At 37.2% G+C, this 14,633-nt stretch overlaps 1 protein-coding gene across 1 annotated transcript in view; it reads right to left on the bottom strand.

Annotated features, from left to right (window-relative positions):
* The window catches only part of SPMIP2 (sperm microtubule inner protein 2), an 80,125-nt gene that overhangs the window by 21,272 nt on the left and 44,220 nt on the right, over positions 1 to 14,633 (bottom strand). Inside the window, exon 3 of the mRNA XM_081813102.1 lies at positions 10,721 to 10,779. Coding sequence (XP_081669228.1) covers positions 10,721 to 10,779 — 59 coding nt within the window. The remainder of the gene's footprint in view (positions 1 to 10,720; positions 10,780 to 14,633) is intronic.

The raw sequence follows: 14,633 nt of genomic DNA, 5'->3' as shown, positions 1-14,633 counted from the left end.
TAATGCATATTAAATGGACTGGAGTGATGATTATTCTGTTGCTTTGTCTGGTAGTATAGATATTAGCTAAGTGATACTATTTATCTTCTCTACACCATTTATATAAATGTTGGTGATGTAAGAATGTTTAAAATTACCATGATCAGGGCATGTTTGTGACTTCACAAAATTGAATAGGTAATAGTGAAATAAAACAATCTGAGCCCTTGTAACATACCTCATCCTTGTTTTTCTGTACTCTTTTCAGTACATAAACTCTGTTTGCCTGGGCCTAAAATTTTAGCTCATCTGTTTACTATTAGTTTGCAATCCATGCCTGAATTTCATTGCCGTAAAGCATTTTGTTAGGCCCAGCAGCTGCTCTCTCGGTAACCCTGGTCTCTTGAACAGGCACTAAGGGCTACAGTTCTGATATCTGATATGCTGAGAAATTATAGATGATAGGTCAGGGAATTGACAATGCCTCTTTCTTACACATCTCAGACACCTGTATCTTTATTTTATTTTATTTTATTATTTTTTATTCAGTTCAATTAGCCAACATATAGTACCTCAGTTTTTGATGTAGTGTTCAATGATTCATTAGTTGCATATAACACCCAGTGCTCATCAGATCATCTGTATCTTTCATAAATTATACAGAGAGTAATGCGTGGTAAAGAGCCACATTCCGAAATGAACTAAATTTTTCCCCACCTGGGGATCAAGTGATAGCCTAATAAGTTTCTTCTTGAGAATAACAGCACCGTCTCTTCTTTGGCTAGCTTTTCTTTCAAAAACAGTAGATTTTCAAAAAACAGTTGCATCTTACCCTGTTGCTCAAGTGCTCCAACCTTGATGAGGAATATTCATTCATTCCATAAGAAACATTTACACGCATCCTGCATTTCTCCCTTATGGCACCTCCCACAATTAAATTGTCAATCATATCTTCGGCTGTTTCTGTCCTCCCTTGCTGTTAGGATGGATGCAAGGACAGCAGGAATTATGTCTGTTTGGTTCACATCTGAATCCCCAGGCCTCGCACTGTGCCTGGCACATGGTTGGCACTTGGATATTTATCGAATGGATAGACGGCTACCAACTACTCTTGTGGCATTGATGCAGTGATGATCATAGGAGTTCTGTGTTGACCTGACAACACCTGCAGCTTCAACAGGAGCCCTCCTCCCTCCCCACCCAGCTGAAGATGAGGCTGGCGTTGGGGAGGCTTGGTGGAAGGAAATGCAAAGATAAGTTTTAGGTAATGGACCAAAAGGGCCAACGTAGAAGCAGGTGCTGATGATTTCAAAAATTGCAGAACTTTGCTACTTAACGTTCAAGGAAATCCCTCCAATGGGTCAGGCACAGACAGCTTTAAAAATAGAAAACTGTCAAGATTTATGGCTGTTTTGAGAAAAACAACTCCAAAAAAAAAGCACACATTTATGTACCAATATATTTTTAAAATAGTGGCTGTCATTAAGTCTGTGCTAGTTTAACAACTGGTTTTGGCAGTATTTCATTATGGAATAAAACAAGCAATTTTCTACACACCCCATCACTAATGCCAAATACAGGCACACCTTATACCTGTCTGAATAAACAGAAAGCCCTGTTTATTCAGGTCAGTGAATATTTCTTTCATACTTAAAGTCCTAGTTTTAGGGGCACCTGAGTGGCTCAGCCGTTAAGCATCTGCCTTCGGCTCAGGTCATGATCCCAGGGTCCTGGGATCGAGCCCCGCATTGGGCTCCCTGCTCGGTGGGGAGCCTGCTTCTCCCTCTCCCACTCCCCCTGCTTGTGTTCCCTCTCTCGCTGTGTCTCTCTCTGTCAAATAAATAAATAAAATCTTAAAAAAAAATTAAAAAAAATAAAGTCCTAGTTTTAGATAGAAATTTTTTCAATTTAAGAGTCCAAACTCCTAAAATTCTAGTTGACTATTCTAATTGTTACTTTTATCAAAATAAAATGCTTGTACATTGTACATAATGTAGTGCTAGTGTTTTTTTCAATTTTAATGAAATAATTTAGATACATGTACATAATACATATAAATAGTCCTAAAAAGCTCATAGTAAAAAATACTTCCTTTCTCTCCTTGCTCCCTGTCCCAAATGTTCTCTTCTCCAGAAGTAACCACTTTTTAGCTCATTTGGTTCTTTTGGAACTTAACCCAGTATTTGTACATTATAAACGTGTTCTCCAAAGCCCCCATTTGTCCCATTCCTATCTGATTTGATAGTTCCCTAGGCCCTGAATGGCCATATTTCTGGTACTTTCCTTTAACACCATCTTGGGAATTCCCTTTGCTTGTCAAAGGAAATACGTTTCTTGCTTTGTATTCTTTTTTCTTTTCTTTGTCTTGCTAGGTAATATTCTCTAGCTGCTTCCTAGGAAAAAATGCTTTGAGGTGCATTTTTTTTTTTTTTTAGTACATACATGCCTGAAAATGTCTCTTTTCCACCTTGCTTCTTGATTATTTGGCTGGGTATAGAATTCTAGGTTGAAAGTAATTTTCTGTCAGACATGGAAGGCATTGCCTCATTGTCTTCTAGAGTTTGGTATTGCTATCAAGAAGTATGATACCTTATGGATTCCAGATCATTTGTATATATCCTGTTTTTCCTCTTGAAGGCTTTCAGATGGTCTCTTCATCCCTACCATAGCAGTTTCACAGTGATATATGACTTGATATATTTTGTTTTGGATAGGTTTTTTTGGCTTTGATGGAACCTTTCAATTTGGAAACTCATATTATTCCCTTCTGAGAAATTTTCTTGTATTATTGATTTCCTTACTTCTGTTTTCTCTGATATCTTTCTAGATCTCTTATTGGTCAGATATTAAACTAATTTAATTTTAATTGATTTCTTATTTTCATATTTTTCCTTTTTTTCTTTCCCATCTCTTGAACTTTTTGTTCTCTACTTTTGGGAGATTAAACTATATAGTATAGAGATTATACAACTACATAGTATGAAATTTATATCCCATACTAAATCTCTATACTGATTGTTTTTAGCTAAAATATAATATGAATTCTAATAAATGCATTTGCTACATTATTTCAATGTACTTCATTTATTTAACTAATAATAACATTTTTAATAGATTGGCTTGATTTATTCACTTTAGTTTGTTGTCCAGGTGACTGATTTGGTTAGCTTTCTGTTTCACTCTCAAAAGTATCCTGTTTTGGGTGACAAGTTACATGGTCACATTATTTTCTGAGTACTTAGCATGCTAAGTACTTAATTTAACTAATTAATACTTAAGATTTTATTTTTAAGTAATCTCTACACCCAACATGAGGCTCGAACTCACAACCCTGAGATCAAGAGTTGTATGCTCCACCAACTGAGCTGGCCAGGCAGCCCCCCAAGTGTGATTTTAAGTGCTATGTGTGTAACAACACATCCATACAACAACCCAAGGAGTGGATTCTGCTACCATCATATAAATTTGGAAATTGAGGCATAAATAATTTAAATAATTGTTCAAGATGTCACAGCTAATAGGTGGTGAAGCTAAGACTTGAACTCAGGAAATCTATCCTCAGAGCCCAGGCTTTTTTTATTTTTTAAGATTTTATTTATTTATTTATTTGAGAGAGAGAGTGTGTGGGAGAGTGGCGGGGGTGGGGCAGAGGGAGAGGCAGAGAATCTCAAGCAGATTCCTTACTGAGCTCAGAGCCCATGGAGAGGCTCCACCTTATGACCCTGAGATCATGACCTGAGCCGAAATCAGGACTCGAGCCTTGGTTGCTTAGCTGACTGAGCCTCCCGGGTGCTCCCAGAGCCCAGACTTTTAATCACTGGATAGATACTGCTTTATAACTGTTTGCAATCCCCTATTTGGGAGGTATTAGGTTGTTTCTGACTTTGTATTACTGTAAACGCTGTTGGACTTCCTTTTAGCTAAACCTTTGTGATCTCCTTTATTATTCCATTGGGAAGGTTAAATTCCTAGCAAAACCAGCCTTCTTGATCTTCAATTCACCACTCTTTCAACAATGCCATGCTGCGTACCTCTTGAGGATGGTGCTAACAAATCCTGTCATTCTGAAAAGGCACACAATAAGAAAGCCGATTGGGAGAGCCAAAACTCTGCGAAGAGCTGTGTCTCTGTGAGACTCAAGTACATGAAAAGTTAGAGAAGGTTCCATTGCTTCCGATCCTTTCAAACTCATGCTGCCCTTCTTTTCATGGCTGGCTTCGAGTTTGTTTGTCCTTAATTTGCAGCCTCCTTGACAACTGCCTTCCATCCCCATTGACTGTCCATAGGAACTTGAAGTGTTCCTTAAGACATTATTCCTAAGATAAATCTATAATTAGCAAATAAGTGGCCAATATCATGGGCCCTTTTGGCAAAGAGGAAACTTCGTCATGACATTACATCAGGGGCAGGTCAGCAGCTCCTTTCTGGAATGATATTTGCCTGTGAAGAATTCTGTTGATATCATCATCTCAGCAAGTCTTTCCTTTGCATGGATAAAAAAATCCACCCAAGTAGACAGCCAGAGATTTTCCTAAAATGTTCCTTTAAACCCGCCTTAAATTTCGTCTCTCTCAGGAGGTCCTCCTGGCTTGAATTCCTCCAGCTTCTTTGGCCTGAGCTATACCAATTTGTGCCATTATAAGAAGTGGGATTTGTCTTTTATATCTGATTCAGCAAATACGTATTGAATGCCCATACATGTCAAGCACTGTGTGAAATGTAAGGAAAAGAAGAAGAAAACAAAATACTTCCATGCCCCACAATCTTCAGTGATGGTGTGCAGCTTCTATAGAATTTACTTGCCTCTTTTTAAAAAATTTTATTTAAATCCAATTAATTAACATATAATGTATTATTTGTTTCAAGGTACAGGTCTGTGTATAATATACATATCTTATATAATATTATATATTATATAATATAATATCTTATATAATCCCAGTGCTCATTACATCAAGTGCCCTTCTTAATGCCCATCACCCAATTACCCCATCCCCCCACCCCTCTCCTCTCCAGCAACCCTCAGTTTGTTTCTTATGATTATGGTTTGTCTCCCTCTCTGGTTTCGTCTTGTTTCATTTTTTCCCTCTCTTCCCCTGTGATCCTGTTTTGTTTCTTAAATTCCACGTATCAGTGAGATCATATGATAATTGTCTTTCTCTGATTGACTTATTTCGCTTAGCATAATACCCTCTAGTTCCATCCATGTCATTGCAAATGGCAAGATTTCTTTTTTTTGATGGCTAAGTAGTATTCCATTGTATATATATACCACATCTTCTTTATCCATTCATCTGTTGATGGACATCTGGCTCTTTCCATAGTTTGGCTATTGTGGACATTGCTGCTATAAACATTGGGGTACAGGTGCCCCTTCAGATCCCTACATTTGTATCTTTCGGGTAAATACCCAGTAGTGCAATTGCTGGGTTGTAGGGTAGGTCTATTTTCAATTTTCTGAGGAACCTCCATACTGTTTTCCAGAGTGGCTGCACCAGCTTGCATTCCTACCAACAGTGTAGGAGGGTTCCCCTTTCTCTGCATCCTCGCCAATGTCTTCATTTCCTGACTTGTTAATTTAAACCATTCTAACTGGTGTGAGGTGGTATCTCATTGTGGTTTTGATTTGTACTTCCATGATGCCAAGTGATGTTGAGCATTTTTTCATGTGTCTGTTGGCCACTTGGATGTCTTCTTTGGAGAAATGTCTGTCCATGCCTCTGCCCATTTCTTGATTGGATTATTTGTTCTTTGGGTGTTGAGTTTGATAAGTTCTTTATAGATCTTGGATACTAGCCCTTTATCTGATAGGTCATTTGCAAATATCTTCTCCCATTCTGTCTGTCCTCTTTTGGTTTTGTCAACTGTTTCCTTTGCTGTGCAAAAGCTTTTTATCTTGATGAAGTCCCAATAGTTCATTTTTGCCTTTTTTCCCTTGCCTTTGGAGATGTGTTTAGCCAGAAGTTGCTGCAGCCGAGGTCAAAGAGGTTGCTGCTTGTGTTCTCTAGGATTTTGATGGATTCCTGTCTCACATTTAGGTCTTTCATCCATTTTGAATCTATTTTTGTGCATGGTGTAAGGAAATGGTTCAGTTTCATTCTTTTGCATGTGGCTGTCCAATTTTCCCAACACCATTTGTTGAAGAGACTGTCTTTTTTCCATTAGACATTCTTTCCTGCTTTGTCAAATATTAGTTGACCATAGAGTTGAGGGTCCATTTTTGGGTTCTCTATTGTGTTCCATTGATCTATGTGTCTGTTTTTGTGCCAGTCTTGATGATTACAGCTTTGTAATAGAGCCTGAAGTCTGGAATTGTGATGCCACCAGTTTTGGTTTTCTTTTTCAACATTCCTTTGGCTATTCGGGGTCTTTTCTGCTTCCATAAATTTAATTGCTTCTTAAAACAAAAATCCCTGCTGGTTCACTGTTTTCAGTGTGTTCTCTTATGACCTCTTTTAACTTGACTGTAAACTATTCTTCCGTTTCCTATCTGTGCTTTTTATTCTTCTTGTTGAAATTAGAAATACAGTACGTATATATTGGAAAACACCCAATTGCAAATAGAAGAGACCATGTAAAAATGAGGTAATCATTGGGTTACATATCTAGAGAAACAAGATTTTTTTAAAAAGAGAATATTTTCCTTTTTTAAAGATTTTATTTATTTATTTGAGATAGAGAGAGCAAGAGTGAGTGAGCGAGAGAGCAGGAGAGAGCATGAGCAGGAGGAGGGGCTGAGGGAGAAGCAGACTCCTCACTGAGCAGGGAGCCCGACGTGGGGCTCTACTCGGAGTTCCATCCCAGGACCCTGGGATCATGACCTGATGGATGACCTGATTGGATTAAGGCAGATGCTTAACCAACTGAGCCACCCAGGGGCCCCAAGAATGTTTTCTTTAATTCAGAAGAAAAAAAGGAGGTAACCCACACCCTGTTACTGCAATTATTCTCCATCAATGTCTATTGTATTGTAATCTTCTGTTTATATCTCTCTGTGATCTACTTGAAAGTAAGGACCCTGTTTATTAATTCTTTAATTCTGAGCACCTGGCACAAAGCAGGTTTTCATTTCATGTTTGTTGAAGTATATCTTTACTAGTCTTTAGGATGCAATAAATTGATAAAACACCCTTGATTTAATAACAGCTTTACATGGGAGGAAAAAAAAGAGGCGCCACATCTGTATACTACGTTTGTAAACAGCTATTATAAAACATATCCTGATTTCAAGAAAGTCGAAGTTTATAAAGTATTCCTCAGAATGGACGAAATCCTTTAATTGTCCTTTACTGGACTTCTAGTCCCCAAAACAGAGTGGACTCACCTCCATTATGTCAGGAGGCAAAAATTCTTTTTTATTTTTTGGACAAAAATTCTTTAGTGCTAGTTGTATTGACTCAAATCATCCTACTCTTCCTCCAGTGCTTTTTCTGAGATGACTAATAACTTCCAAATATTTGTCTGTTGTTGTTTTCTTGGATTTCCATTTCCTTGTATTAAACACTTCTGTTCAAAATTCTTCCCTGGCTTTAGGACCTTCTATTGTCTCAAGGGCCCTTCCTCTAAGGCTCCTTTCTCCTTCTGTGGCTCTCATTCATCTTGTCCTCAGTGTGGGCACATCCCAAGGCTCAGTTCCCTTCTTTCTTCAAGCTTCAGTAGTAGTTTTCAACCCTGGCTGCACATCAGAATCACTCACAAAGCCTTTTTAAAATGTCCAAGCCCAGATCACAGCCTAGATCAATAGGATTGGTCAACTTGGCTGAAATATTAGTGCTGTGACCCTTGGTCATGTAACTGAACCTCTGAAATTCAATTTCTTTGCTTGTAAAATTAAGATGATGTTAAAATCTGCTCCATCAGATTGCCTAATACATTCTTATTCCCCATAATAACAGCAAATATCATCTCTTCTTCTTTTTTTCATTTATTTAAAGCCTGTTTCCTTGAAAACTAAGTCCTTCCTCCTTCCCTCAGCCTCCATAATCACAATTTATTTTTGCTTGTTTGTAAATCACACTCAAAACTCAAGATGGCCCTGTAAAAATAAAATAGTCTCCTCCCTGATCTTCCTACAACTGTTACTGTCACCTTTCAATTCTTTCTCTACACAGCAATCCAACATTCCAGAGTGATCTTAAGAAAAATTAGATACTGTTGCTTTCTATTTTTTTTTTTTTTTACATTGCTTTCTATTTTAAATCTAACAATGAATTCTCTTTGTTCTTAGGTTAAAATCCAAATTCTCTAACCTGGCTACAAGGTTCTATGAAATCTGATCCTCATCTTGCTTCCCTCTCACTGACTTTCATAGTCTGGTCCCACTGGTTCTAATCTGCGATACTCTTTCCCGCCTTGTTGACTTGCTCATACTGTTCGCTCTGCCAGGAATGATTTTATGCTCACCTTTCTGAAGTCACCTTGATAATTACCTCCTTGGTGAACACTTCTCTGACCCTCAGTCCCAGTAGTGTCCCTAGAAAAATCTTTTAATTAGATATCCTTTGTAATGAAATATTTTATCATGAACTGGATGGAATAGAGTATGATATTAACTTTTTCTTAATAAACCTCTATATTGTTTGATTTGTTGCCACAAGCATGAATTATATTTGTAATGTTTAAAAGTTATTAAAAAGCATGAGAAACAGCATAATGTTTTTTAAAAGTCATATAGTTGTTTAATGTCTACCTCCTCCCCTAGAATACAAATTCCAAGAAGAGCATATGTTGGGCTTGTCTTGTTCACCACTGTGGCCACAGAATCGACCTAAGCTTCAAACACAGGAGGTACTAGATTTATTGAATGAACACCATTGACTGAGAAGGACAGGACATGAAAACTGAGTGGGAGGCTAAGTTCTAACCTTGCCCAGAAAGGAGATGGCCCTTAGTCCCACTTAGAGAACATGAGGGGCTGGGGCACACCTGGGCCTGTCTGAGTCAGCATCTTATTCAAGAGCATCCTCCCAGCCCAAGACTGGGGCAGGAAGGCTCTTAAACAGTGGATGTGGCTGAAGTCTCAAGAGGGAGGCAGCATTCATCTGACTAGTTATTGGCATCTGACTAGTTAAAAATAGGACCTGGGGCAGACGCTACAGGCAAATCTAGGGGGTCATCATTATACTTTTTAAAAAATTTTAAGCTTTTCTAGTTATCATTTTGTAATTATAATTGTCTTCATTATGCACATGGCACTTAACATATGCAGGTTGGTTTTATAATTTATACAAATATATATCTGATCTCCAATTTCCCAGTTGAATCCACAATTCCTTACGTATGAGGTTTTTGTTTATAAATGTTTGCATGCCCTGACCTGGCACAATCCATATCAAATTCCCTGGAAATGAATATAGCTAACATTCTTTCACCCAAGGAAAGTGTTCAAAGCTTCAATATTTCTCAGATACTTTCTAATGTTTAATGTTTAAATAAATGCAGCAAATTTTTACACTTATATCACCAATGTTTGTGGAAGTTTCTTTGATTTTCAGTGACCTTTAGTGGGTTTCTTTGGTTTAGAAATTTTTTTTTTTAAGATTTTATTTATTTATCTGACAGAGAGAGAGACACAGCGGGAGTGGGAACACAAGCAGGGGGAGCGGGAGAGGGAGAAGCAGGCTTCCGCTGAGCAGGGAGCCCGATGTGGGACTCGATCCCAGGACCCTGGGACCATGACCTGAGCCGAAGGCAGACGCTTAACGACTGAGCCACCCAGGCGCCACTGGTTTAGAAATTTTTGATAGAGCACTTGCATATAGATGCCTGTAATGTTATCTGAACAAACAAAGTTGATATTTTAATGAGAATGTGTGCTTTGCAAGCAATAAACTATTTATCTATGGCTTTAAACATAGGATATGCTTTGTAAGTTACAGGAATTGCCCAGTGAGATCTTTTGTTGTCCTGGGATTCTGTTGTGGTAACTAGTAGGCTTTTGACATGGGGTTTGAGGGCTTTTCTCTTTTTGGGGCAGCTTATGTTGTGGTAGAGCAGAAGGAGACTGGAATTCATTAATTTTGCACATGATCATAGCTGTGTCCTTCAACAAATAAAAATGAGTGAAATAGGCTCCAGAAACTCTCACCTCCAAAAATCCAAGGATAACAAAGACATATTGAATCTGCAGTTTTGTAAGAGCGATGCTGATTGATCCCTTCCCTCTTAGGAATCTGAATTATAGGTGATAAGCCTAGGTTTTGCTCTTTTCCCGTATTTAACATACCTTGAGGTAAGACATGTTTGATTTAGGTTGCCTTAAGATAGCACAAATTCAAGTCACCATGTGACTTCAGTAAGATTACGTTTATTAACCCAGGTTACCCATGATGACGGTTTCTAGGCCAACAGCATGAAGTGAGGGTTTTTTTAAACCAAAAAAAAAAGTATATTGTTGCTATTTCACAGAAAGAATTATTTATGTGTTAATTCTACCTTACTCATCCAGTTGCTGTTCTGAATAGCTGCATGCTGGCTCTATTTTTCTCCGCTATATTCTCACAGTTGCTTACTCTCTGCCTGCTTTGACCCTTTCCTCCCCCTAATTAAAGTTAACAGGCCGTGAAAATTTTATGTTTTTATTAGGAATAAAAATTCATAATTTTACAAAAAAACCTATCTGAAATAAAAAGAAATAAAGTGGTAATATACTCAGAAGTTAAAAACAAAATAACGCTGTTACTAGTTTAGGAAGGAAAAGCATCAATTAATAAGCTAAATAATTAATTTAAAATGTGCTTACCATGGATTTTGGTATCTGTGGCTTATTTTATCAATAGTGGCTTGATTTAGTTCTCCACACTGTAAAAGAAAGAAAACCAATGTAACCTAATTCCAGGGTAAATTGGCACCAACATGTCCAGCAGTCTATATTCCTAGTCCAAAAGGAAGTCAGGCTGGGAAGTTAAATAGGAGATGGTAAATACAATTAAAAGAACATAGCCTTTTGATTCTTGAATTGAGGAATAAAAATGCAAGAAGTAAAATAAATATGATCTTGTGTGCTTTATTTCCCCGCTCTGTAAAAGAGAGATATTAGTAGCAGGAAGAGTGTAGCCCATAGTCTCAAAGCTCCTTTCTGTTTTTATGATTCTGTCTGTAAATGAGCAGGCATTCTTAACCACTATTCAGACTCAAACAGTCTAGCTCTTTTTATTTCACCTTATCCTCACAGAATTAGCAAATGTGGTGGCAATAATGTAGGAAAGAGCTGGGTTATAGACAGCCTGTGGTAAAGTGTAGATCTGAAAACTCCTTTCAGAAAGCATAATTTAGAACATGGATAAAATATTTGTAGCTTAGGACCAGTTCCCACATAAAAAAATCCCCACACTCTCTCATGTACATTGAAATGATCTATTATCACTGAACAAATGACCTTTCTATATGGGCTCCTTTACCCCAGGAACTAGCCAATTGATGGCACATCTTATGAATAAGCAAATGGGAATAGAGGCGTCAAATTTATATTGGAAAGTGTTTCGGTTTATAATCATTACTCAATTTTCCATACTTGGGTTGGGAAACAATGATCTGGATTATCAAAATATTTCACTTCAGTTTTGGAATGCATTTTTCACTTACATTGATGTGGGATGCTATATTCATAACATCTCGAAAAGTAGCAAGATTGTATTATAATTTCAACATCAGAGGAAATATTTAGTACTTTTTTTTTTTTTAATCCTCCCCTTTTCTTCCTTTTCCCTCAAGCTTTACTTTAGGATTTTCCTGATCAAGTCCTTCAGTTATTTGTGTTGGGAAAAAAGATCTATTTACTTGTTATCTTCTCAGAGATGAAGTTGAAACCTTGATCACTTCTAACTCTTTAATATTCATGTATAAAATACATAAACAAAGGAAGTGTCAAGAAAAATAAGGTTTAAATGCAAGGGTGGCCCATTATTCCATAGAAAATTTGAAAAGTAGTAATCTGTATAGATAATGGTATAACTTTCTCAGTTATTTCTGACCTGTGATTCCCGAAAAATTGACCGTATCAACTGACTTATAAATAATTTTGTTATCAGCATTTTGACAAATTTTCCAGGAATTGGACAATCTTCTTTGATCTTTGTTCCCGTTTTTAAAACTCAAATATTGCATCGTCTTAATCTGGAAAGACTTTTATTAGAAACAAGCAACAGATTCTTTTGCTACCCCCCCTTTTGTCCTTTAGTTATCAGTGTATAATGTCTTTAAAAATTTACCTAAAATAAGCTGTCAATTTATTAATGAAATCCATCACAGTTTATTTGGATAATCATGCTGCCTGTGGTGTTAAATCTAATGAAATTCAAAATCAAAAAGATCTTTTTTTTTTATTGGTCAGTTCATAAGAGTAAAGAAAAGACTGAACCAAACCTAACTCAGCATCTTCATAGAAACAGGTAACAACAGATTAGTACAGTCTCTGTCTTAAGGATATCAGTTACTTTGAATGTTTTAACTAGCACAAATAATCATAACTCAAAAGTGGGTATTTCCTATTAAGTAATCTTTAAAGAAGTCTAGGCATTACTAAAATGGAAATATCTGCTAACTACATTCAGGTACTGTGAATTAGATACAATTTCTGAAATGTGTTAAAACCTGTTCAATCTAATTGCAGACATTTGAGGCCCATTCTAGTTAACAACGGAAATCGTTGCTTAATACTTTCACTTTTAGTCTCAAACCACTTCTAGTCTAGTCCTGACATACTTAAGAAATCTTTTTGGGACTGATCGTTGAGGAATCCTCTTGCTTTTTTACTGTACGTGAGTCAACATGCTTTTCTTAATATAGCCAATATTTATTTATTTATTTATTTATTTATTTATTTATTTATTTAACTAGAAAGAACTATTTTCCATCTCTGTAACTATGAGGTCTTTCTTACCAGTAGAATGAATACAATGGCAATGCATTTCAAGAATGCATAGACACTAGGGTTTCTCTTCTCTATCCTCCTCCTTGGTAACATAGAGCTCTTAGTACCAAACATTTGAGTGGAAAATTCCCTAAGGCTACCTTTTCTTATGCTAATGTATTTTTTCTTCACTTGCCTCAATTTGCAAAATATTACTGTTAACCCCTTAGGTGTCTTTCTTCCCACAGCCTATGAGAAGCATTCTCATTGTTGTAGCTGGATCACCGAATTGCATAATGTTGCCTATTCTAGACTGGAACTATTGAAGGGAGAAAGGGGCATAAAGGCCTTTGTATGAATGGTGCATTTGAAGTATTCATTTTATATTCACAGCATGAGTAGAAACAAAACAATTCTTTCTGAAAAATGTCAGTATTTAAGGCATGGATTCTGTGATGCATTTTTTTGTATTAAAATGCAAAAAATGAACAATGCAGAGACCCATACTTAATTTTCTGCTACATTATATACAGGCTTGAGTTCCAACATAAATTATATCCTGCTATCTCTTTTTTTTAACTGCAGTGTTTTTAAATAATTTGAATTAATACATCACCTTTCAGCAAATAGATTAAACATTGGGTTTTATGAGTTTGTTGACTATGGCCCCAGCATCGCTGTTTTCTGGGCAGTATCCAAATAATGAGCAACATATTCCATCATGTTTCTAATGTGCTTATAATAATATAATTCAAAAATCCATGCAGGCAAGACAATACAGTAGATATAAACACTAGTGATACTGGATCCCATTTATTGAGACATTATCCTAGATACTATGATAAGAGCTTAACACACGTATCTCACTTAATCCATTTAACAATACTCTAAGATATTATTATTATTATTATTATTATTATTATCCCTACGCTAGGCAGAATTCTAAGATGACCCCCACTATTCTCATCCCTTGGTGTATACACCTTCTCCTAGATATTCCACCAAATACTGATCTAATTACTGTTGTGAAGGGATTTTACAGCTGTAATTAAGACCCTAATTCAGTTGAATTTAAGAAAGGGAGATTATCCTCAGTGGACCTTCCTTAATCAGGTGAGCTCTTAAAAGGATCTAGGCTCTTCCTGGCAAAGGGGATTTGAGGTGTGAGAGGCATTTGATATGGGGGAGACTCTCTGTGCTTTTTTTTTTTTTAAAGATTTTATTATTTATCTGAGAGAGAAAGAGCATGAGAGGGGAGAGGGTCAGAGGGAGAAGCAGATTTCCCACTGAGCAGGGAGCCCAATGTGGGACTTGATCCCGAGACTCCAGGTTCACGACCTGAGCTGAAGGCAGTGGCTTAACCAGCTGAGCCACCCAGGCACTCTGTGTGCTGGTCTTGAAGATGGAGGGGGGCTACATGGTAAGGAATGTGGGCAGCTTCTAGATGCTGAGAAGGGCCCACCACTAAGAGCCAGCAAAGAGGTGGGACCTCAATCCTACAACCACAAGGAACTGAAATCTGCCACAACCACATGAACTCAGAAAAGACAGCAAGCCTCAGATGAGATCGCAGCTCCAGCAGACACCTTGATTTCAGCGTTCTGAGATCCAAGCAGAGAACCCAGCCATGTCTTCTGGGACCTCTCACCTACAGAACTGTGAACAAATAAATGGGTGCTATTTTAAGCTGCTAAATTTGTGGTAATTTGCTATGCCCAATAGAAAACTAATACAATCCCCATTTTACAGATGGGAAAACTGAGACATTATAAAAAATAGGCAGCCTAACATGCAAAGGGAGAAA

Source organism: Leptonychotes weddellii, chromosome 2, assembly GCF_054177405.1.
Source record: "Leptonychotes weddellii isolate Sample4059 chromosome 2, ASM5417740v2, whole genome shotgun sequence".
Lineage (NCBI taxonomy): Eukaryota > Metazoa > Chordata > Mammalia > Carnivora > Phocidae > Leptonychotes > Leptonychotes weddellii.
This window is presented reverse-complemented; position numbering and strand designations above follow the sequence as displayed.